General features: G+C 35.4%; 1 protein-coding gene across 6 annotated transcripts in view; it reads left to right on the top strand.

The window, feature by feature from the left end:
• MBD5 (methyl-CpG binding domain protein 5) overlaps positions 1 to 24,907 on the top strand; it is a 471,066-nt gene that overhangs the window by 419,477 nt on the left and 26,682 nt on the right. For 4 of the 6 annotated variants that reach the window (XM_021668892.2, XM_064382791.1, XM_012457096.2 and 1 more), the window contains 4 exons: positions 2,786 to 4,921; positions 17,365 to 18,390; positions 19,979 to 20,187; positions 23,627 to 24,835. In XM_021668892.2, the coding sequence (XP_021524567.2) occupies positions 2,786 to 4,921; positions 17,365 to 18,390; positions 19,979 to 20,187; positions 23,627 to 24,835 (4,580 nt within the window). The remainder of the gene's footprint in view (positions 1 to 2,785; positions 4,922 to 17,364; positions 18,391 to 19,978; positions 20,188 to 23,626; positions 24,836 to 24,907) is intronic. The other 2 variants (XM_012457100.3, XM_021668893.2) reach the window with 1 other exon arrangement.

Genomic DNA, 24,907 nt, shown 5'->3' with positions numbered 1-24,907 from the left:
GATTTGCACCAGCCTTGGGAAATGATAGGATTTAGACACATAAGGAGGATAGGAAAAGCCTTCTCCGTAATGAGTGTAGAATAATAAGGGATGTTGTGGTAACTGACTTGAATAGAAGATTAGACATATGTAGGTAAATTGGGGCCAAATTATTGATTGCTTTGGATACAAAGAACAGTTGCCATGTCATACAGGTGAAGATTCACACTTAGAATTCATGTGAAGAGGTATAACTATGTTTTCATTTTTGCATATTACCGTGCACATACTCTTACCTGTGGTTGCTGTCACTTCACATTATGTCAAACAGTTTTACCAGTTTCTACAGAGTCTGCTTGTTGCCTTTCTAAAGACCCTAGGACAATCTAGGTCTCGGTTCTTTGTCATAGCTATATATACAAGTTTAATTATTGAAATTAAAGGTAAATATTTAACTCGCACAGGTAATAATAGGTACACCTCCATTCCCTTTTAAAATGATGCTCTTTACAGGATTGGTTACTTTTACTAGCTTCAGACATAGCATTTATTTTAGTTTCCTAATTTTAAACTATGTTATCATAAGGCTGAGATTTAAATAATTAAATATTCAGAAAACTGACTTAGTAGTTTTCTACCTCCCATTATTTAAATACATACACATCTGTTTCTGTTTATTCTTTTGGAAGGTCTACTTGAATATACATGAAAGCACTTGATGGGTGCCTAGCATTTCTAGTTGCCAACTCTGTAACAAAACATCACCCTGACTTTTGTTTATTTTGTGTTTCAATTATTTTTAAAATGGTAACTATTTTTTCCCTAAGTTTGGAAGAAACTTTTTTGAACCACAGTTGTTATCTAAATTCTGTTAATTGAATATAAAATTCCAGTGTCTGTATTTTTAACCTCTGACTGTAGATAATTATATAAATACATTGATACACAAGAAAAAATGCAAGTAGGTTGTTTTGTCACTAAAGAGAACATGGTCAGTCATAGGATAAAGCTAATGATGTTAATGTTCTCATTATATGCCAAGCACAGTGCCCAAAATATTATTTTTTTCATTTTACTCCTTTAATCACAAACTTTAAATATCTCTTTTTAACAAGAAAGTAAGCTTCAGTTGAGTTTATCTACTGCAATTTTCACATATCATTAGATCTCAACTTTTCATATATTATATCCAGAAATCATTCTGTCAAAGAACCTCTAGCATGATAGAATCAGAAAGTTCACATTTCCCAAGAAAAACATACGTTCACTGCATTCTCTTAACAAAAAACATATGTTCACTGCATTATCTTAGTAGAACATGCCCTATATAGATTTATGTGGAACCCAGGTTGAGAACCACTATCTCAGAAATTATTATGATATGATTTGAACTGTATACTCTCTAGCAGATAGGAGAAATATATTTAATCTTAAATGTGTAATTATCCATGTAAGTAAGTGTACCTCTGATTGCAAATGAATGTAACTCTACTTGCTAATAGAAGTCTCAAAGTAGGTATGGCAGATATTTAGTTTGAATGGTACCATTCTCATCTCCTAGGTCTGTAACAGACTTATTGGCATTTTCTCATGGAGCCCAGCTAGAGCTCAGCTTTCTTTCCAACACAGCTTTCTAAGCAGCTACTACCAATTGATGGGAATTGGCTTGTGAAACAAATTTTATTTGCCATTTTCCTTTTAGAAGACATGACTTTATAAAATAGTAGATATCATAAGGGACTGAAAAACTGAAACCTAGAATTCTGATATGATAGAATGAAAAATTCTGTATGATGAGTCAGCTTGCTTTTGTGCCTGTATTCTGAGCTCCAGAAAAACTGAAGGGATTCCAAAAAGCCAGAGAAGAAGAAATGCATTCATGTAAAAAGAGAATATGCAATTGGAACCCAGTACTGGAGATTTTAGCACTTCAACAAAATTTTACATGAGAAATCTATCCTAATAAAAGAATTGAAGTCTGTGGCCATACCACCCCGAATATGCCCGATTGTCTAATGAAAGAATTGCAGTCTTTTACCTAAGTTGAGGTAAAAGGCTGTAGCTGTTTTTACAATAATGACTAATTAAGGGCAAATAAAATACAGTGTTAGAAACATGATGTGAAACTAAGCATGGGTTAGTTTGCAATATCACTGCATTTATTCTTCTTATTACTCCCATTATAAACGATGTGGAATCCCATTAGAAGAAATTAACTCTTACTCTCATAGTGAAAATGTTGGGATAAGGAAATATTACTGTCGCTGTTCTAAGAAGGTTGCAGTAAGATAACAGAAACATTTTTATAATGGTGAAAATTTTGTGATGAAAATGGCAACTCATTCAAATCACCCAAGAAAATGTTATGCCACACAGATCACAATTTTCTATTGTAACTGCATTCTTAAAAATCCTAAATCTAACAAAATAGTAATATCACCATTTCCATCTGGGCTGCCAGTCTTGATTTTGGATATTCTAAATATTATTAGAATGGCTGATGTCATTATATATTGATTTAGATGCCCATGCTTTCTCAACAGATAAAAAGTAAATAAGCATAATGAGCAGTTACTGAAAACCTTTGGTCAACAAAGGGAAAATAATGTAAATAAAAGTCTGAAATAGTATTAATATATAGAACTATTTTTAATTACATAGAATCACAGCTTTTATTTACAGATTTCTATTTCCAGATGCCCTTCCTCCCTCTCCCTTCCTGATTTCCTCCTTTCCTTCCCTTCCTCCCACCACAAAAAAAAAATTGAGACTGTTAACAGAATTCTTTTTTTCTCTTTCACATCAGATGCAACTCCAGTAGTACCTTCTCGGGCAGCAACTCCAAGATCAGTAAGAAATAAGCCTCATGAAGGAATTACAAATTCTGTAATGCCTGAATGTAAGAATCCTTTCAAGTTAATGATCGGATCATCAAATGCCATGGGAAGGCTATATGTACAAGAACTGCCTGGAAGCCAACAACAAGAACTCCACCCTGTCTACCCCCGACAGAGATTGGGCAGCAGTGAACATGGACAGAAATCTCCATTCCGTGGCAGTCATGGAGGCCTGCCCAGCCCAGCGTCATCAGGTTCCCAGATATATGGAGATGGTTCAATCTCTCCAAGGACTGACCCACTTGGAAGTCCTGATGTTTTCACAAGAAATAATCCTGGTTTTCATGGAGCTCCCAATTCTAGTCCTATTCACTTGAATAGGACTCCTCTTTCTCCACCTTCAGTAATGCTACATGGTTCTCCCGTACAGTCATCCTGTGCAATGGCTGGAAGGACTAATATACCTCTTTCCCCAACCTTGACTACAAAGAGTCCAGTAATGAAAAAACCAATGTGTAATTTTTCAACTAATATGGAAATACCACGAGCAATGTTCCACCACAAACCACCCCAAGGCCCACCTCCCCCTCCTCCACCTTCTTGTGCTCTTCAGAAAAAGCCATTAACATCTGAGAAAGATCCACTTGGCATTCTTGACCCTATTCCTAGTAAACCAGTGAATCAGAACCCTGTTATCATTAATCCAACCAGTTTCCATTCAAATGTCCACTCTCAGGTACCTATGATGAATGTAAGCATGCCTCCTGCTGTTGTTCCTTTGCCAAGTAATCTCCCTTTGCCAACTGTAAAACCTGGTCACATGAATCATGGGAGTCATGTACAAAGAGTTCAACATTCAGCTTCAACCTCCCTGTCCCCTTCTCCAGTGACATCCCCAGTGCACATGATGGGGACTGGAATTGGAAGGATTGAGGCATCGCCCCAAAGATCACGCTCATCTTCCACATCATCAGATCATGGAAATTTCATGATGCCACCTGTAGGACCCCAGGCCACTTGTAGTGGTATTAAGGTTCCACCCAGGTCACCAAGGTCAACAATAGGGTCCCCACGGCCATCAATGCCATCAAGCCCTTCTACCAAGTCCGATGGACATCATCAGTACAAGGATATCCCTAACCCATTAATTGCTGGAATAAGTAATGTACTAAATACCCCAAGCAGTGCAGCTTTTCCTACTGCATCTGCCGGAAGTGGTTCTGTAAAGAGTCAGCCTGGTTTGCTGGGAATGCCTTTAAATCAGATCTTGAACCAGCACAATGCTGCCTCCTTTCCAGCAAGTAGTTTACTCTCAGCAGCAGCCAAAGCACAGCTAGCAAATCAAAACAAACTTGCTGGTAACAACAGTAGCAGCAGTAGCAATTCTGGAGCTGTTGCCGGCAGTGGCAACACTGAAGGACATAGCACTTTAAACACCATGTTCCCTCCTACTGCCAACATGCTTCTCCCAACAGGTGAAGGGCAAAGTGGTCGAGCAGCACTAAGAGATAAGCTGATGTCTCAGCAAAAAGACTCATTGCGGAAAAGAAAACAGCCACCTACCACAGTGTTGAGTTTGCTCAGACAGTCTCAAATGGATAGTTCTGCAGTTCCTAAACCTGGACCTGACTTGCTAAGGAAGCAGGGTCAGGGTTCGTTTCCCATCAGTTCAATGTCTCAGTTACTACAGTCTATGAGTTGTCAAAGCTCTCACTTGAGTAGCAATAGTACCCCGGGTTGTGGGGCCTCAAATACTGCTTTGCCTTGCTCTGCTAACCAGCTGCATTTTACAGATCCCAATATGAACTCCAGTGTTCTTCAGAATTCACTGACACAGAACATACCTTTAAGAGGGGAAGCCGTGCACTGCCACAATGCAAACACTAACTTTGTTCACAGTAACAGTCCAGTCCCCAACCACCATCTTGCAGGTTTAATAAATCAGATTCAGGCTAGCGGGAACTGTGGGATGCTCAGTCAGTCGGGCATGGCTTTAGGAAATTCCTTACATCCCAATCCACCTCAGTCAAGAATTTCAACGTCCTCCACTCCAGTGATACCAAACAGCATTGTTAGCAGCTATAATCAAACAAGTTCTGAAGCAGGTATGGTTTTATTAGAAAAAAGTACCCAAAGGTACTAAACTTTTCTACTTTTTTTAAAATTTGTACCAAAATATTTATTATGATAAGAAATGATCCTTTCCCCATTGTGAAATTCTCTTCATTTCTTTAGTATTTATAATTTTATTTACAGAATGCTAGGGGTTTGTCTATTGGAAAGATTAACAGCTAAGAGGATTCCATGTTTTTCCGTTATTTGTTGTCAATCTATGTCATTTTGAATATTGTTCAACTTTCACTTGGTTGTATAACCATTGGACTCTAAACTGCAAAGTAAGCCATAAAAGACAGCATTTCCTGGTTCATGAGACATGTCCTGGGCCTATGCCATTATAAAAGCTGTCTCCCTAGCTTTTGTTTGTATTCAGGTAAATGAAGTTTATCTTGGAAAACCCAAAAAGGCAAAAAATAAATGGATTTTTTTCTTGCTGCTGAACAGAAGTAGGTGAATGGATAGGAAAAGGTAACTAGAAGTTGTACGAAGTAGAAGGCTGTCTTCTAATGTGTTTTCTTATCCTAGTTTGCTATCCTTTATTATTATTTGTTTGAGAAAACTCAAAATGGATATTGGCTACTCCCTTTTTTTTAAAAAAAAAAAAAAAGCTAATTAAGTTTTCTAATAAAAAAAGGCTTGAAAACCTGATTTCCAGAATTTTTAATCTCGAAATTGTTTTTTGATTTTCTTGTAGAACTAAACCATTTTTACCATTGACATTAAGGTTTTGAACCCAAATCTATTGTATCTCTTCATCCACTATTAACTAAGGAAACATATTTATTTGAAAGTAGGTATATTAGAAAAAGACCTGTGTTTTGTGCAATAGCGTCCTCAGAAATTGTTATAAAAGCTGTACAGATGCACCTACGAGGTAAATGTATTGAGGCATCAGAAAATTTGACTATGAAAACATTAGAAAAAATATTTAAAATTTGACACTAATGACTTGTGAGAAATGACAAGGAGAAAATAAAAGATGATTATAAAGACATTATTATTCACTATGAAAACAGTATGCTATAAAAACCAGATTGCTCCTGGAAATGAGAAAACTGCTGAGGTTTTTAATAATAAGCTAAGGTGTAGGTATGTATAGACTGTATAATACAATCGTGCTGGAAAAGCATTCTAACCCACACGTCTTTGTTGCTGATAGTAAAAACATTTTCATTCCTGGTGTTGCCACTTACATGTGCCATCCTTCACATCTTGTGTTACGTGTTATGTTTTGATGTCACTATTTAATGAAGAACTATTCAATGACCTCTTCTGTTAAAAAGGTATACATATATATGTGGTTTAGAAGATATTTGAAATTATTAGTGCCTTCTTGATATTCTTAATTTAAAGAATCTCATGAAACTTTATTTTTTATGTGTTTAACAGTATACTTATGCCATAGGGGGCTTCAACTTTTCACTCCCTCATATTCCTTTTTAGATAACTCGACACAAATGAAAATTTAATATATTTAGAGGAAAAGTTACACAAAGTTCATAACTATTTAAAAGCACACCATATTTATTGAGCATACCTTAAATAATTTTGATGAGACATTTTTAGTCTCACTGTATTATATAATTTTGATACCCCTTACCTCAGTTTACTTCATTTCAGGTCTAAGTTCATGTGCAAAGTTTATGTATTTCATTGATGTATTTCAATTCATCTATAATGGAAAAGACCAACATTTACTTACATTCTTGTTTCTTCTGATGTTAGACTTATTTCATACTGTTTTGTTCATTTATTTTATTTTATTTTTTTTTTGTTTCATATATCTTTGTAAAACATCTGGCCTGTACTGTTACTGCTGGGGGTGTCAAAGCATATAGGCTAAATATTTATTAGTATCAGAAAAGTGTTAGCATATAAATAGCTAAAAAGGATAAGGATACATGTCTAGTAATGATATGGATGTGACCAACTAGTGTAAGCTAACAGGAAGTATGTGCTTAATAAAAATCTAAGTATGAATTTTAAAAATATTAAACCTAATAAAATTAAATGCTAATTAACGTGCATAGGTCTGATGTGCAGCTGGTTATGAAAACAGATTGATTTACTAATTAATGTAACTCTTTTGATGAGCTAAAAATTGAAGTAGTCTCTAATGCCATGTTTCTTTTTGCCATGTAGTGAACTGTGTCAACTGAATATACCATCATTATAATTGCCTTGCCTAGCCTGAATATCTATTTACACTGACATTTATTCATTCATCATGTAACCATTGAGCCCTAAAGCTAGGCATTCAGAATGAGACAGTAAATGATAGTCACAGCTATATCTGTAGGAGTATTACTAAGTATTCCTATCATACAAGAAAGACATTAGAAGAAAACCACATTTTATTCTTAAAATGTTGCTATAGCTCTCTATCATCACATACCTATTTTGTACCAGGTGATTTCCCTATATTATTTCTGATCTGTGCAGTTTTCTAAACTATAAGGTATTATTGTTCAATTTTACAGATCAGGAAGCTGAGGCTCAAAAAACTTAAGTAACTGTTCAGTATCATACATAACTGAATCAGGGTTTAAACTGAGGCTTATCTGATTCTAAAATCCATTTTCCTCCCAGCTGCATAAATTCTTCATCTGAAACAGTTAGTGCTCAAAGGTATTGTGTTCCCTTTCAAAATCTTTTAAAATGTTCTACAGATAATGAGTTAAAGCACATTAATGCATGTTAGAAGCCACATTTGTTAACTATTGATATACTTCAGATGAAAATCAGTTATTTTCGCCTTCTTTCTTTGGACTCTGTCATTATGGCAAATAATGACTAGAATTTTTATGTCAATGCAGAAGAAGAAATACCCAAAATAGAAACTGCCCCTTTTTAGTGAATAACATTTGGTGACTTTTCTTTTAATAGTTATCACCTCACTCAAATTAGAATGGGTGTCCTAGTAGATGACATGTCAGTAGGCCTTTAAAAGAGATGCAGATGCTAGTCATGTCATTCTAGGCATGGTAGCACAATGTGGGTGAAAGAAACCAACAGGTAACACGATCCAACTCCACTCTGTAGTTACAGAGCTTAGACACAACTCAGGTGACCTCCTGTTCAATCCAGTGCCTTTTTCTACTCTCCTAAGTAAAAGTTCAAAAATATTACATTAAGACATTAATAAGATAAGAAATAACTTGCTCTGAAAAATGCTTAGTTCAATTGATAATCTATTTTTAAATCTTCTTTTAAAGAGAGTTTTCCTATGCAAAACAATCCAAATATCAATTTTTAGGCCTATATGTGAATCTATGGAGCACATTTAAAACATACAGACAAAATATGGGAATTGAAGACAAAGATAGTAACAAAATAAGATAAAAGATATGAAATAATTGGAAAATATTTTGAAAACTTATGAATATATAAGGCTTTATTAAGTCTACTTGCTGTTTTCAAATTGCCTTTCCACTAAAGCTTCAAAATACTTTGCATTTTAAAGTTTACAGGTTTCCACTGGCTTTTTCAATATTAAATTACAGATAAAGTTTACTATTTTCATGTAACAGATTTAGAAACTGACCAGTAGGATACTTGGTGACATTCCTCAAGTTGTAAAGCAAATCTCTGTTGGATCTGGCAGCCAAACCCTACAGTTCCCAGTTCTCAATCCAAACACTCAGACTGCCAAATGCAGGTATGTTTTGGAAATCCATCAGTAGTATACATTTAAAGCAACTTTCCATTTTTAAAGAGAGACACATTTCAGCATGTGAATGGTTCTAGCACATGTCCTATAGTATTATGGCTTAAGGAAGACCAAAATCAAGTGCCCTTGCTTGGCAGACTTCAAAATGCCCAGGTCTCTTTAGTCCTCTGACTACTGCACACCTGCTTAGCAGATAACAAAAACACATGCCAGTAACCCAGGCCTCTTTAGAGGACTTAGCCCCATCAGTATCCACACAATGACCCCTCCCTTCCATGGCCCTGTAGTTTTTCACAGTTTTCAAAGAAGAAACAAGATAGATTATTCTGCCAACATACTTACTAGCAACCCTACGTTCTTCCAGTATGATGAAATCATTAAGTTGTTCAACACAACATAACTCTTTTCACTTTAAAATGACTTTTATGTTCCTTATTTTTTCCTAATAAAAAAACACTTTATTAGCTCTTGTAAACAATCTAATCCTCTGAGGGGGCACAGTATTTGTGCCAGAAGATAAAATAATTCAAACATTTATTTGCCTTAACTCTTAAAGATATACATGACAAGAATATAAATAAGCCTAAAAATAAATAAATGTTCTTGAGTATTTATATACTTATATTTTTTTAACTGCAAGAGAAAATTTTCTTTCAGCACAAAATACGTTTGATTGAAACTCAGGACAGCCATTAATATGGTAGGTATAAGACAATGAAATAGACCACAAAAGAACACTTTGGGTAAAAGACTACAAAGTAATGAGTTAGTTTGTATGTTCTGTTTGTTCATTTGTTCTTGGAACATACCAGTAAAGAAAATAAAGGGTATTGTCGTCCCTGTTTTTTCTAGATGAAGCTACAGGGGCAGAAAGATTAAGGGATAAAAATAATGCTCAAGGGCGGTTTGTACTATAAAGTATCTTTCTCAGAAGATGAGAGGTTTGTATAGAAATAACCCAGTGTTATATAGATGAATGTAGACTGAAGAAGGAGGCAGAGCCTCCTTGAAGGCTGTGACTGAATAAATGAGTTGCTAGTGAAAGTATTTTCACTCAAATTTTTAAATGCTTAGATTTTATTCCCCTCTGATGCACAAAGTTTTTAGGTTAAAAATTGTCCTCTGCACTTGCTTTTTAACCAAGCAACAGAATTATACTAAATTCTGGATTGTGTGATAAAAATCTATGTCTATTCTCTTAGTAAACTTTTGTAAGATGAGCCATTTTTTCTTTGCTGTACGATATTATTAATATAGTTGATGTGTTGTTGTTTGAGAAGGTCTCCTAAAATCAGGGTTACACCACTTATTTTGTTTACATATTCCAGATTTAACGTTTCCTTGTATAAAAAAAGGGAGTTAAAATATGTTTGGCTGTAGACGTTGAGTCTATGTAATCAAAGATGGTAACAGAACTCAGAGTGGTGATATGTTTGATTCAGTGATATATTTTGTGCCTTTCAAAAAATAAATTGTCCCAGTGTGCCAATTGGGAGAATTTTATTCCATTGCAATACATTGAGCTCACTGATAAAGCCACTAGAAATCCTTCAGTTCTCTAGACGATGCCTAAGCTATTATTTACTAAAATCAAGTGGTCCAAAAAGCATTTACGCAGTTGCAAAACGTACCCAGATTCTATAGAGTAATGCTAATTCTACAAAGTTTGAGTCATAAAAAATGATGCTAAAAAATATTCCTATGGTGTCATCCAAATGGATTTCATTTTTACATGCATGTAGTACTAAATAATTTAAATCATAAATCAAATTCTTACCTTCTAGGAACTTATATCAAACAACATTAACGCCAGCCAAGCCAAGAGTAAAGTAAAAATTATTTCTAAGCCTTATACTACTTGCAAATTCAAAGTAACAACTCACCTTTTTACAGATTAAAAGTGGAACTAGACAACAGATCAGAAGGAATTGCTGAGGTATTCCTGGGGTTGGCGCTAGTCCAGGGAGGTCCGGAGTATCTTTCCAAGACCCATGGGCACAGGTATAAGAGAGTATTCATCACAGATATACTAGAGCAGGGCTCCTGTGCTGCATAACTCCACAGGGACCCCTTTCTCACTGTAGTCTGGTAAATATGTTCCCTGGAGCACAACTCCATAGACCATCGTCTACAGAGTTGAGCAACTCAGAGACCTGATCCTAAAGCAGTATTTTTCAACTTTTTAAAATTCTTCCCCCAATAGAAAATTAACTTGCATTAGAGTGCATTAGACATACATTTATAATGTGTAACAAAAAGTTTCATGAAACAAATACTTACCATGTAATAACTTCTGATTTTTTTATCCCATTCCATTTTATCTTACTCTATTTGGTATTTTTTAATAACGGTCATGACCCATTGAAAATTTAATCACTCACAAAACAGATCATGACTCAGCACTCATGTATGTAAGCTAACAGAGTTTCCACAAAATGCTACCCTAGCTGTGCAGTGTTCTTCATATTTTCTTTTCTATTCCATTTATCAAAAGTATACTAGTTGGAGCATACTAAATTGATTTTGCAGCCCATTAATAGATCTCAATACTGTTTTAAAATATTCATATGTAATTCAGCAAATATTTATTGAGCAGCTAGGGTGTGTTAGGCACTGTTTTAGCACTGCAAATAAAACAGGGTATGGTAGAAGGATACAAAGCTAGGCATGTTCATAATCTAGAAACTCAGCATGCTCTGCTCATACAACAAAATGAGATAAGACTTCCAACTGGAATATCGATGAAGCATTCTAACTGTTAGGTACGGTAGTGCATATTCAGAGAATGGAAATCCTACCAGCAAGAGACTTATACTCTTCTCAACATTTGTTTTCTCACAAATATTAAGAAAAATGTGATAAAAGAGACATTTGGGTTTAATTTTAAAAAATTGTTACTTGAGTAAACGGAAAAATCCCAAGCATTTTAAAGTTAATTCTAACAGTTTTCAGAGTAATTACATGTGTTAAGAAAGGAAATGAAACATGATTACGGGGGCGGGGGGGGGGGGACACTTTTTCTGACTCCGTCGCCACCACAAGACTGAAAACACTGATCCCCTTGATAGTCATAACTACACAGACATCATATTCCAAGATTTAAGCTGCATCCCTTCTACTGCTCTTTTCTCCTCCCCAGCAGCTTGGCCCTGTTGAGTGTGGAGAGCATTTCCTCAGATATTGCCATAGCTCCCTTCCCCATCTTTTCTACCTTCTCCTAAGTCCTTTGATTTGGGGCCTCTTCCTCCCTCCCTTAAACAGAACAAAGTAGCAACGTTTTCTTTCTACTGCTGATAGAAGAATGTTAACTATTTATATCAGAATCCAGAGCACAAAGGTAGAGATTTGGTTTGTTTTTGTAAATACATATTACCATTCCCTCTTAACTAAAGCTTAAGAAAATAGTCTTGTTGAAAGATCTAGTATCTCATAAAAGTTATCTTTCAATTTATTATTATTGATATCATTAAAAATCAGGCCTTTAAATACAAAGGAGAAAATTTCACTATTTCAATGGAATTGAAAAGTGAATTATATTTATTAGACTCACTAAGCCATGATATTTTCTCTTATCTTTAGAAGCATCCATTTTTATTAAGGATTACTATTGTCCCTCTTTGCAATGCAAGTACACTTACCAAAGCAAATGATAAAGGTCAGATGGTGAAGGCATACACATTCTATATGACTTATTTCTTAGGTTCTTGAATTTTATGGATAAAAAATCATTATTTGGGCATACTAATTTAGAGAAGGTTTCTTAGCATAAAGTAATATTTATTCAAAATTAAAGCTAAACAAACTGGTATAATGACATTTAAAAAACACTTCATTGTTCTCCTTGATGTGAGTTTTATGCCCTATCTTGTACACATACCAAGACGTGTAATAATGTTATTAATATTTAAGAGACAGCCATGTAAGAGTTTAGCACAATACAAACAATGACCAGGAAAAAGAGAAATGAATCAAAAGAGGTAGACATTAAATCTGTTTTGAAAAGTAGTTTTGAAAATGAGATGAAACATGTCAAGGATTAAATTAATGTTAGGAAAATAAGTTTTAAAATTTAGGCATGCTATATCTGTGTACACACACATATGCATATACATATATCATGAATTATAAGTGTGTGCAGAATACTGTTTACATGCAGAAATCTGTCCTATTGAGCAAGCTACCTCTGTCATTTCCTCATTGGACTAGATTGTCTTAATCTCTGGTGTCTAAGCATGAGATTTCACACCAAAGTTTGTTTGGGTGGCTTTCCAGTCTTCTCTTCTACTCTGGAAAAGCAACAGAGACAATGAGAAAAAGGAATTAGGCCAGTTCATGGTGCTGCTGGCTGGTGTGAAATAATCATTTTTTCCAAGTAAAGGACTTCTCCAACTTACTAACTTGTTCCAGGCTCCCAGCTGCCTTTTGGTTATTTAACTGCTAAATATGTAATGAATAATTTGCTTTTTTAAAACTCTCAGAGACTGTCTTTTTTGTTTGATTAAGCACAAAATATCTTGGCTGCAAAAACAAAACAAAAAAACAGCTTTAACAAAACATTTTTCCCCACAGTTCAACAGACCATAGGGTTTTTGTGCAGAACTATGAAATATGTTCACCAGAGAGAGTATCTATTAAAGATTAAGTGGCTCAGAAATAAGCAATTTCCAAATTTCTCTCCATCTATAAAATTTCATACAAATTCAGGGTCCTCTTTGAATGACAGTATGAATGAGTAACTTTAAGAACTCAGAGTAATTTGGGATAGACCTCTCTCTCTGTGGGGTTATTTCAACTTCTTGAAATATCTGGAAGCCTTTTAAGGTAATTTGTCATCTTGAAGCCATCTCTTTTCCAATGTCCCTTATCTCCCGGCATTGGACTAATAAACTGGAGAGTTCATTTTCACTTTCTCCACAAACGGGTGGTATTCTTACATTTTGTCCACAAGCATACCCACACACATCGTCAAACTACCTACTTGTAAAAGTTGAGTGCAAGTTTTATGATTTTACAGTCTTTTTAATAGATCATTCAACCGACAAATATTTTTGGAATGCCAACCATGTGTCAAAGACTGTGTTACGTCTTGGAAATACAGAGATAAATAAATGATTTTTGTATTTAATTGTTTAGAAAGATGATTTCAAATTTCTTCACTGCTTATGTAAGGCAGCAGGTTTAACCATGAGTAGAAGGAGCTGGAAGCATAGAGAAACCTCACAATATTTTCAATCATAATTGTTTGTTTTGGAGAAACACAGGACTCTTCATTACCTTCCATCTACTTTATTATCACCTTGTCTTTGTTTTCTTTTTTTTTTTTTTTAATTATCTTGCTTCTGCATAGAAGCCCTTTTAATTTTGTTTTCATCTCTGAAATTGCAGATCAATGTTGGACTAGTTTGCCCTGACATGTTCAGTTTCATAATGGTCTTGTTTTGTATCTCTTATATTTCTTAGCATATTGCATTATAGTTATACTAGCAATATAAGAAAAGAGCTTTACATTTTTCTAGTTCATAATAAACTCTGAATAAATATATATTTGAGAGAAGAAAAAGACGGAGATTTCTATGTTTATTTCTTTGCCTAAACTATTAGTTCCTTCAGGAAAGAGTAGGGTTGTTTTTGGTTTTTTTTCATAGTCATTTATATTCTGTTGTCCAACAGAGTACACCTGTTTGTTGAATTGATTTGTTGAAAATGAAAGAAAAATTTTAAAAACTACATCTCCATCTTCACACTACATTTAAGAAGCTTGTGTTATTCACCACTTTCTTGTTGGTAAGATAGAAATACACCCAGAGTGTCTATACTTTGTTTCTTCTAATTCTTCAAGAATATTTAGATAGAGAGCTTTTAGGTTATCCCAAAATTGTTGCTTCCTTGAATCACAGATGTGGATACTTCTCTGTTGCAAAATAAAGATAAAAAATGAAAATAATCTCTAAGGAAAACCTTCATCTACAAATCCTTGCCATGTACACTCTAGAGCATTTTGAAAATGTGTTCTATGTTTGTTAGAGAAATTGTGATCTCTACATCTAAATATGTCATTATTATTTAGCAGATTGGAAAAATTGCCACAGTGCCAAAAGTAGTGATTACCAGTAAATAAGACTTTTTAATAAAACTCTTAATGATGTTTGTAAAGGTTTAATAAAAATTTTTTTAAAAATTTAAAAAGTACAAACCACAGTGCTTCCATTATGTTGTGGGAAAAAAAAGTTTTAGAAAGATGGTGTCCAAATGGAAATAATGCATAGTATCTATGGAAATACCAGCAAGATTTAAGACGCAATTAAATGTTTAAGGTTTTGATTATTTTGTAACAAATCTGAATTAGTACTTAAAGAATTGTATACTATGTGCCTACTTCAGCATTTGGTATGTTTTCTTACACTACTCTTGGTGAACATAGTCATTATTTCATGCTATTTCATAAATATTTATGTATTTTCAAAGAGGGGTTTTAAAAATCTCATTTTTTAAATAAAACACTGAAAACTTAAAAAAAAAAAAAAAAAAAAAGGCCGACCATGATGGGAAAAATGACCAATCCCTTCTATAGGGATATTTGTAAAGTGTGTTGGATGTGCGGGTTTGTACTTGCTACTATTATCACAGCACCACTACCATGACCACTAATGTCAGTAATGATGATAGCTCCTTTTATGTTTATAGACTTTTACAGATTACAGAACTTTTGCTTGCCTTTTTTTTTGATTCTCAAAATGATCATGTCAATTATGAAATTTTTTCTAAGGAAAAAGTTCAAAGGTATCAAAGTATCACATGTAGAAAGACATTTATCCCTGTATTATCTATAATGATGAAAAGTTAAAATATGAATGCCAGACTTTATCAGAGTGATTCAATAAATATAGTAAATATATACACTACACAGTTAAAACTATAAATGCAAAGTCTATTTATCAGAAAGGAAAAATTCTTGTGTTATTCTATTAGGTGAAAACAAGAAGAATATAAAATTATATTCGTACTACTGTTACAACTATGAAACATTTCTGCATATTTGGATGAAGCCTTAATGGTAACATGATAAATGTAAAGGTTTTTAGGATGGTGTAGCCCAAAATGTTTGAGTTATTTTAGATTTTTTGGTGACACTGGCGTTGTTCATTATGCCATATATGTGTTTAGTATTTTTAAATAAAATTAACTGTATATTCTTAAAATAATAAAATATTTGTCAAATGCATGTGTTACATAAAACAGTGCATTTACGATGGGGAAAGACCATTTACAAAAAAGTGATTATAGGTTCCTTTTCAATAGATGTGGTTTTCACCCTATCTACCTCACCCCTTGTGCATCTGGATCACCAGGGGTGATTTCAAAGAATACTACTGCCCAGGCTCCACCCCGAGAGATGAGTTTTCAACGGGTCTGGGTTAGGGTCCAGGTATTGGTTTTTGGTTTTGTTTTATTTTGTTTTGTTTTTAATTTATCCAGATAATTCTGTTGTGCAGCTTGGGTTGAGCATCACAAAAACAGTTATAAATAAGTGAAACTTTATCTTTTAAAATATTAAATTCCCAGAATTTTTATCTTTAGTCTAAGACTTTTAAGAATAAGAATACTATTTAAGACTGGTCGATTTAAGAAATCATAAGTACAAAATATCTTATGCAATCGGAATGGTAAAGATTCTGAATTATTACTTTTATTCATTGTCCAAAATAATGATAAATAGAGTGTTGGTGAGAGAAATGAGCACTGTCATCCACTGCTTATAGGAATGTCAGTTGAGTGTGTATTGATTAACTTCACAGGAGGGCAGTTTGACAATATGTATGCAAAGCTTCTAAAATATGTAAACTCTTTAGTCCCTGGAATTTCACTTTTAAAAATTTATCCATAGAAAATAATTAGGCAAACTGGCAAAGAAATATTAATAAGAATATGTGTCATAGTGTTGCTTACAATAGTAAGAGACTGGAAATAATAAAAAAAATTCATGTCTGTAAGTTGATTAAAGTACAGTATATCAATACATGATACTAATAAAATGGTTCTGTAGCTATATATGTTAACATGAAATAATCACAATACATTGATAACTAAAAAAAGCTACAACATAACATTATAGCATGATTCTATTTTTTTAAAAATATGTGTAACATGCATATATTGCATACATATATGTACATATGTGCATGCCTGTATATGTATAGACATGCAGGTAGAAAATGCCCAGAAAGCTAAAAACTAAAATATTAATAGTTATCTTCACAGGTACTTTTTATTTTCTGCTTTATATTTTTATGTGCATTCTACTTTTGTGGGTTTCTTTTCACTAAAAGGAAGTAGTAGTTTTATAAATAAAGACAAATAACTTTTTTAATGAAAAAAACTTTTTTAATAAAACCGTTACTTTTATCTACCCAACTGAATGAAGAACACTGATTCTTTGATAGTGTTCTATCCTATTCTAGGATAGCTATTTGATAGTCAGCAATACCTATTTCCTTTTTTTTTAGCCCCTCACCTCTCCTGCTACCACAACCCACCAGCTATTTCTTAATAAAATGTCTTCAATATATTTATTTCCAAAAGTATACATTCTAAACTTAAGTCCCATTAGCAGATGTCAATTGATCTGATTACAATTAATCTAGTTAGAATCAATGAAGGTGCCATGTAACAAATAAGTTGAAATTTATGTTTTTTTATGCCTAGTCTCATGTAATATCCATGCTTAATAACTGGTTTTGTTTTTGTTTTTTGTCATTTTAGGCGGTTCAGGACCATCATCCTCCATAGCCATAGCGGGCACCAACCACCCTGCCATCACAAAAACAACGTCTGTTCTTCAAGATGGCGTCATAGTCACCACCGCAGCTGGAAACCCACTGCAGAGTCAGCTGCCCATTGGGAGTGATTTTCCTTTTGTTGGCCAGGAGCACGCACTTCATTTTCCATCCAACAGCACTTCAAACAACCATCTTCCACACCCCTTGAATCCCAGCCTCCTCAATTCTCTACCTATCTCTTTGCCAGTGAATCAACAGCATCTCCTAAACCAGAATCTATTAAATATCCTCCAGCCTTCAGCAGGAGAAGGCAAGTCTGAGATCAACCTCCACCCTTTAGGTTTTCTCAACCCGAATATAAACGCTGCTTTAGCTTTTCTCTCCAGTGACATGGATGGGCAGGTATTGCAGCCTGTTCACTTTCAGCTCTTAGCAGCCCTGCTTCAGAACCAAGCCCAAGCAGCTGCCATGCTTCCCCTGCCATCTTTCAATCTGACCATCTCAGATCTTTTGCAACAGCAAAATACCCCTTTACCCTCATTAACACAGATGACAGCCCCACCAGACCATTTGCCAAGCAATCAGTCAGACAACAGCCGAGCTGAGACCCTTTTAACCAGCCCCCTGGGGAACCCTTTACCAAGCTTTGCAGGCAGTGACACTACTTTTAACCCCCTGTTCCTCCCAGCTGTCACTGGGGCCTCAGGATTAATGACCTTGAATCCCCAGCTGTTGGGAGGTGTCCTGAACTCGGCATCGGCTAACACCGCTAATCATCCAGAGGTTTCCATAGCAACCTCCTCCCAGGCAACCACTGCCACAACCACTACATCATCAGCAGTGGCAGCACTGACTGTCTCAACACTTGGTGGGACAGCAGTGGTGTCAATGGCAGAAACATTGCTGAATATATCTAATAATGCTGGGAATACACCTGGTCCAGCTAAACTCAACAGTAACTCTGTGGTGCCACAGCTACTTAACCCTCTACTGGGGACAGGTCTACTTGGTAAGTTAAATTTTTTCACAAATTTTTTACAAAAGAAACGTTTTTCTAATTCTATTTTCTCCTTTTTAAAAACTCCATTTTGTCACACTATTTTTTAAAATGTTTTTGTTATGTCACAGCTTGCTTAAGGAACTAAATATAACAACACCCACACACACCATAGTTATACAAACATGAGTGACTTTTTCCTTTTTCCCCTATTCTAGCAATACTAAATATCATTTTAATCTGCTTTCTCTTCTAATTCTGATGCCACTTAAACCTAACCTACCTATCAACTCTTAAACCAAGTAGAGTCTTATTTTTCAAATAATAAAGCACAGGTACATCTTTAAAATAACTTTTATTTGAATTTTAGTTGGTGTGGCATCACAGGGTTAGTATGAGCAGCTGCACTGTGGATGGAAACAGATTGAGAAAGTGTTTTCCAGGTGAACCCTAAATAAATAAAAACTAAACGCTTGTCTAGCAAAACAGGAAGCAAGATGTAAAAACATGCAAAGCTAAAGTTTGCCCAAGTTCAAGGAAACAGGCAGCCCCTCTAGCTTCTACTAGATTTCCTCAGTCAGTATTATTTTTTGGCCTTTGTGGCTTAAAAACAAAGTGTTTCATCTGTGTTATCCTATCACAAAATAGTTAGAAAATAATGCCAAGTATATTTAACTGATGGATGTAGGTAATTATAACATCAAGTTTAGGGATGGTGTCCATAACGTCTGGAAACACAGCCAAATGTGCATGATGATGTCAATGGCATCTTCAATGTGTAAAAATAATTTGTTTATTATTTATGGTTTTTGATTTTATGGATACGTTTATAATATAGCATAATTAGTTCTATTTGGCATTGAAATATTTGTAGTTAAATAATCTACAAAGCATTACAGATTTACATATTTCAAATTACAGAACAATTTCTATGACATTGTCCTCAAGAAAATGTCAGAGTAAATTCAAAAGAATTTCAAATTTTGAATATAAATTTAGTTATTAATCTTACTGATTATATAATATTTATTTTAAATGATTATGACAATGAATTCTTTTCTATTGTTAGTTTTCTTTCCAATTTTAATTTCAGGTGACCAGCCTTCTACTGCAAAACAAAATGCACATTTCTACGCCAAATCAATGATTTGATGTGGTATATAATTATGGTTTGAGAGCTAAATTTTCTAAACAAGGCTCACTCATTTTAATTCTGTGGTCAGATACGATTGCTAAAACATTGTAGGACTAATTTCAACCTTTAATTTTAGGTGCTCTAAAATAGATCTAAAATCTAAAAATGGATCAAGGAATCATATGACACAGAAGCTCAATATGTAAGGACTGCTTAATGAATAGAGCCAAGACTAAGTAGTCGTTCCAGGATATAAAATTGAAAAACTAATTATACAAGATAAAACTACATAATAAAGCTACTCTTTCCTTACCACTCAGTAAGACTTTCAGAAGAAAGAAAGAAAAGCATTACCCAACTAAGCATAGCACATAGTTTTTGTTTCAGGAATTCTCAGGTACAAAGAGAGGCATAGAATCTCTGAAGAATCACATTTACTTATATTTTATGTTTTTCAAACTGTAGGTGATATGTCATCAATAAACAATACTTTGAATAACCACCAACTGACTCATCTACAGTCGCTGTTAAACAACAATCAGATGTTTCCTCCAAATCAGCAACAGCAGCAACTTCTCCAGGGGTACCAGAATCTCCAGGCGTTCCAAGGACAGTCCACAATTCCTTGCCCAGCTAACAATAACCCCATGGCTTGTCTGTTTCAGAACTTTCAGGTACTCTCCTCCCCTGCATCACTTTCGAAGAAAACAATGTCTGGGTTTGTTTAAACACTTCATGTGGGGGAAGGGCGAGAAAAGTAGGTTATGTGCCCTTTCCTCTATCTACTGTTACTTCTCAATCATGAGTATTGTTAAACATTCCAGTCTTTCATGTGAAGGTTCTTTTTTTATTTTGTCTGAAGCATCTCAGCAGTTCTTTTGGAGCTGTTAGTAAAAACTGATCGTGTGACCCTCATAAACCCCTTTGTCATTTCTCATTGCTCTTGTGACTGAGACTCACCTCCTTCGCATGCCCACCTGTCCTCCCTCTTCAGCCTTAGCTCTCACCACTCTTTCCCTGGCTTCAGCCACATGGTCTTTCTTTAGTTCCACGAAGTGAATAAATTCCTGCTAGATCAAGGAGATAGATGGAAAGAGTAACACTAAATCCACATAGGAAGAAAATATGGATTTTTTAAAAATAATCTTGGGGTAAAGAAGGCTCTTTCAGCATGACAGAAAACCAAGACAGTCAAAAGGAAAAGTAACAGATTTGAATACATAAAAATTTTAAATTTCTGTATAATTGAGGATATTCTAAACAAAGCTAAAATCAAGTGACAACCTGGCAGAAAATATTTTCCTAATACACACTAAATAATTAACACCTATTCTGTAAAAAAAAACTCCTACAAATCAGGAAGAAAAAAGATAATGATTATAAAAAATAGCAATAGATATGAATAGACAATTCACAGAAATTGAAAGATAAAGTGTTAATAAACATATGAAAATAACAATCAGAGTTAAATAAATTATCACACTAATGTGTCCATCAGATTGATGATACCCACTGCTGACAAGGGTGCAGAAAAATAGATTCTCTCAGATTACCGTTGGTCTGAGTCTGATTATATGCTGATACAGTCCTTTGGAGGGTAATTTGATAGCATATCAGATTTTTAAATCTCTTTTGACTAAAAATTCAGCTTTTATGTATTAATATCTCATTTTAGAGAAATCTTCAAATGCAAACTAACAAGCACATATCAAAAATGTTCAGTGCAATATAATTTGTGGTGTCAAAAATTATGAACCACTGAAGTCTCCATCAGTAGGGAAATAAATATATTATGATACAGTATATCCATCTACCTAGTGGTTTAGAAAATTAAGTAGACTTATATAATCTGATATGGAAAATCTGTAAGACTGCAAGACTCCAATTCTGTAGTATTGTAGAACAGTACTTTTCAAACTGGAAACCATGAACATAATCATGTGCTAAAGGAAAGACCCAGAAAAGTAGAACATCTTTATGTTCAAGGGATAATAAATAAGGCAGGATCCTTGAGGAAGGAGCATGGGATTCAGAATCTAGTACCATCCCATTTAGATTGAAAGGAAAAAGGAGGGGAAAGAGGAAGGAAGGTAAGAAGGATGCGCTTCAGTGCTGGTTACTTCTAAGAAATGAAATAGGACTGCAGTAGGGTGAGAAACTGTGAGTTTGGGTGAGAAGTAATGATGAAGAAAACTTGTATCTTTTTTGACAATGATTATACGTGTGTGTGTGTGTGTGTATCTTCCATAGTAAAATAATTTAGAAAGGAGTAGGAAGCACTCAACTGTGTCACTAAAAAAAAAAAGATAAGATAAAGCCTGAAGAGAATCCATTACTTAGTGGAATGCAGTTTTGCTGGAGTGGCGGGAGCAGGAGCCAGATGGTAATATGGAGGAACAGTGAATGGGATGTTAGGAATTAAAGAGTATAGATTAAAGAAGTAGATTTTAGCTGTTCTTTACACACACACACACGCATGCACACACACTATGAGATGGTAAGCTAATTTGTTTCACTATAGTAACCAATTTACCATCTATATATGTTTTCCATAACATCATGGTGTTAACCTCAAATACACACAACAAAATTTACTTTTGGAAAAAACAACTTTGAAGAACACAAAAGAAATAGGGCAGTGCCCCCAGCAGGGTTTTGGGGGCAGGATGAATGCAGACTTTAAAATATGTAAGCCATGAACATATCATGTGCTATAGGAGGACCCAGAAAAGTAGAAGAGATTGAATGAAAAGAAGGGAAGGGATAATAAATAAGACAGGATCCTTGAGGACGGGGCTTGGGATTCAGAACATAAATAGAGGGCACACCCTCAGAGATCAGAAGGGACCCCTCTTATGGGAAGCAGGACAGAATTTAGGACAGGTGTAATTCCAGAGAAGTCTGCTGCCGGGGGGCAGGGAGTATCAGAGTTAAGAAATTATGAGAATTCTTGCCTGATGGACTTTATTTTCTCTATTACGTAAGGTCACCTAAGAATAGTGTGGGAGATGGTGAAGAAGTGGATGAAGATTTGAATAGTTGTGGAAAATGAGTGATAGTTAACCAGAAGATCTAGGATTGATGGGCAGCAATAAGCCCTCGACTGAGGTTGGAAGCCACAAATTCCTGTAGACAAATACTCAGCATCCTCACTGTAGATGTAGATAGGGCAGGCAGTGGAATTGATCCAAGATTGGGATTTTGCCTGGTAGGTGTAGACAGGGTGATAATGGCAAGAAAGAGATTGATGTGCTGACAGATCGCAGGTTCTGGATTAGTAGGGAAGGATGTAAAGAAAGGGAGAGATCATTGGGGAAAAAAACCTGAAAGTCCAAAGTATCGAGGGTCTAGAGCAGTCATTCTTAGATGGTGTGGAGGTTGGGTGGGTGGGTGGTAAAATTAGAATAACCTTGGGCACTTTTTCAAACTGCCCTCATCCTTCCTACACTGAAATTCTGATACGCTCCCCTGGTAAGTATGCTCTCCCTTCACCACTCTCTAATTGAGAATCACCTGTGCAGACAGCCATTGCCACTATTGACAGCATGGGATGTGGCCTGAAAAGATTGAGGAGCAGGTATTACTACCCCATCTGAAAACTAGTGTCATGTTATTGTTAAGAAGGGAGTCTATATGTTTTGTTTTGTTTTATATTATATTCCACTTAGTTAAGTGGAAACAGTAAGTTAGAAATCATTTTCAAAATCTTTTTCCTTTGCCGATTTGATTACCTATGACTTGACTCTCTTTTTGCATTCTAAATTCCAAAGACCTGTAATTGCAAAGACCGCAAAATCAGTGGAGTCATCCCACCCTGAGTACGTTTTGTATCCAACCACCTCAAGTTTAATTTTTCTAGAGAATGTTTTGCAATGATAATTTTAAAAATCCATTGAATAATTTTAACCAAAGAAATGGCATGCAGATATAATCAAGACATATGCTTTCCCACACGAAGTGATTTTTTATTTCATTTCTTGAGTCTTGTTCTTTATATTTCCTTTCTTGTTATATTTGTTTGTCTTTTGGTAAATCTTAAAATTGTAGTCTTTCTCTTTGAGGCCTTCAAAATTATTTCTCTTTCTCTCACTGCTTCCTGTCTATTTCTTCAAGGTGAGAATGCAGGAAGATGCAGCTCTCCTAAACAAAAGAATAAGCAGTCAGCCTGGGCTCACAGCACTTCCTGAGAATCCAAACACTACAATTCCACCTTTTCAAGATACACCTTGTGAGTTGCAACCAAGGATTGACCCATCTCTTGGTCAACAGGTGAAGGATGGCCTCGTTGTGGGTGGCCCAGGTGATGCTTCCGTAGATGCCATTTACAAAGCAGTTGTCGATGCAGCCAGCAAAGGAATGCAGGTTGTCATCACCACTGCAGTCAACAGTACAACTCAGATCAGCCCCATTCCAGCTCTGAGTGCCATGAGTGCCTTCACTGCCTCAATTGGTGACCCATTAAATCTCTCCAGTGCTGTCAGTGCGGTCATTCATGGACGGAACATGGGAGGTGTTGATCATGATGGTAGGCTGAGGAATTCAAGAGGGGCTCGGCTGCCCAAGAATCTAGACCATGGGAAAAATGCGAACGAAGGAGATGGGTTTGAATATTTCAAGTCAGCAAGTTGCCACACATCCAAAAAACAGTGGGACGGGGAGCAAAGCCCCAGAGGGGAGCGAAACAGGTGGAAGTACGAGGAATTTTTAGATCATCCAGGCCATATCCACAGTAGTCCTTGTCATGAAAGGTCCAACAATGTCTCTACACTGCCATTTCTGCCTGGGGAGCAGCACCCAATACTGTTACCACCAAGAAACTGTCCAGGGGATAAAATTCTAGAGGAAAATTTCAGGTATAATAACTACAAAAGAACTATGATGAGTTTTAAAGAGAGACTAGAGAACACTGTGGAAAGATGTGCACATATTAATGGGAATAGACCTCGACAGAGTCGGGGATTTGGAGAGCTGCTAAGCACTGCAAAGCAAGACCTGGTCCTAGAGGAGCAGTCTCCAAGTTCCTCAAATAGTTTGGAAAGTTCTCTGGTCAAAGACTATATCCATTACAATGGAGACTTTAATGCCAAAAGCATTAACGGGTGTGTGCCTAGCCCTTCAGATGCTAAAAGCATTAGTAGTGAAGATGACCTAAGGAATCCAGACTCCCCCTCTTCAAATGAATTGATACATTATAGACCAAGGACGTTCAATGTTGGCGACTTGGTCTGGGGCCAAATCAAAGGACTGACTTCCTGGCCTGGAAAATTAGTAAGAGAAGACGACGTTCACAATTCATGTCAACAAAGCCCCGAGGAAGGGAAGGTATACCAATCTTTATCCATTGTCAAATACTAACCTTTGTTCAGATATCAATTATTGGTTTTTGTTATCATC

This window comes from Aotus nancymaae, unplaced genomic scaffold (genome assembly GCF_030222135.1).
Source record: "Aotus nancymaae isolate 86718 unplaced genomic scaffold, 86718_ANA_hifiasm-v0.15.2.pri h1tg000029l, whole genome shotgun sequence".
In the NCBI taxonomy this organism is placed as follows: domain Eukaryota; kingdom Metazoa; phylum Chordata; class Mammalia; order Primates; family Aotidae; genus Aotus; species Aotus nancymaae.
Note: the sequence above shows the minus strand (reverse complement) of the source record. Positions and strands in the feature narration are given on the sequence as shown.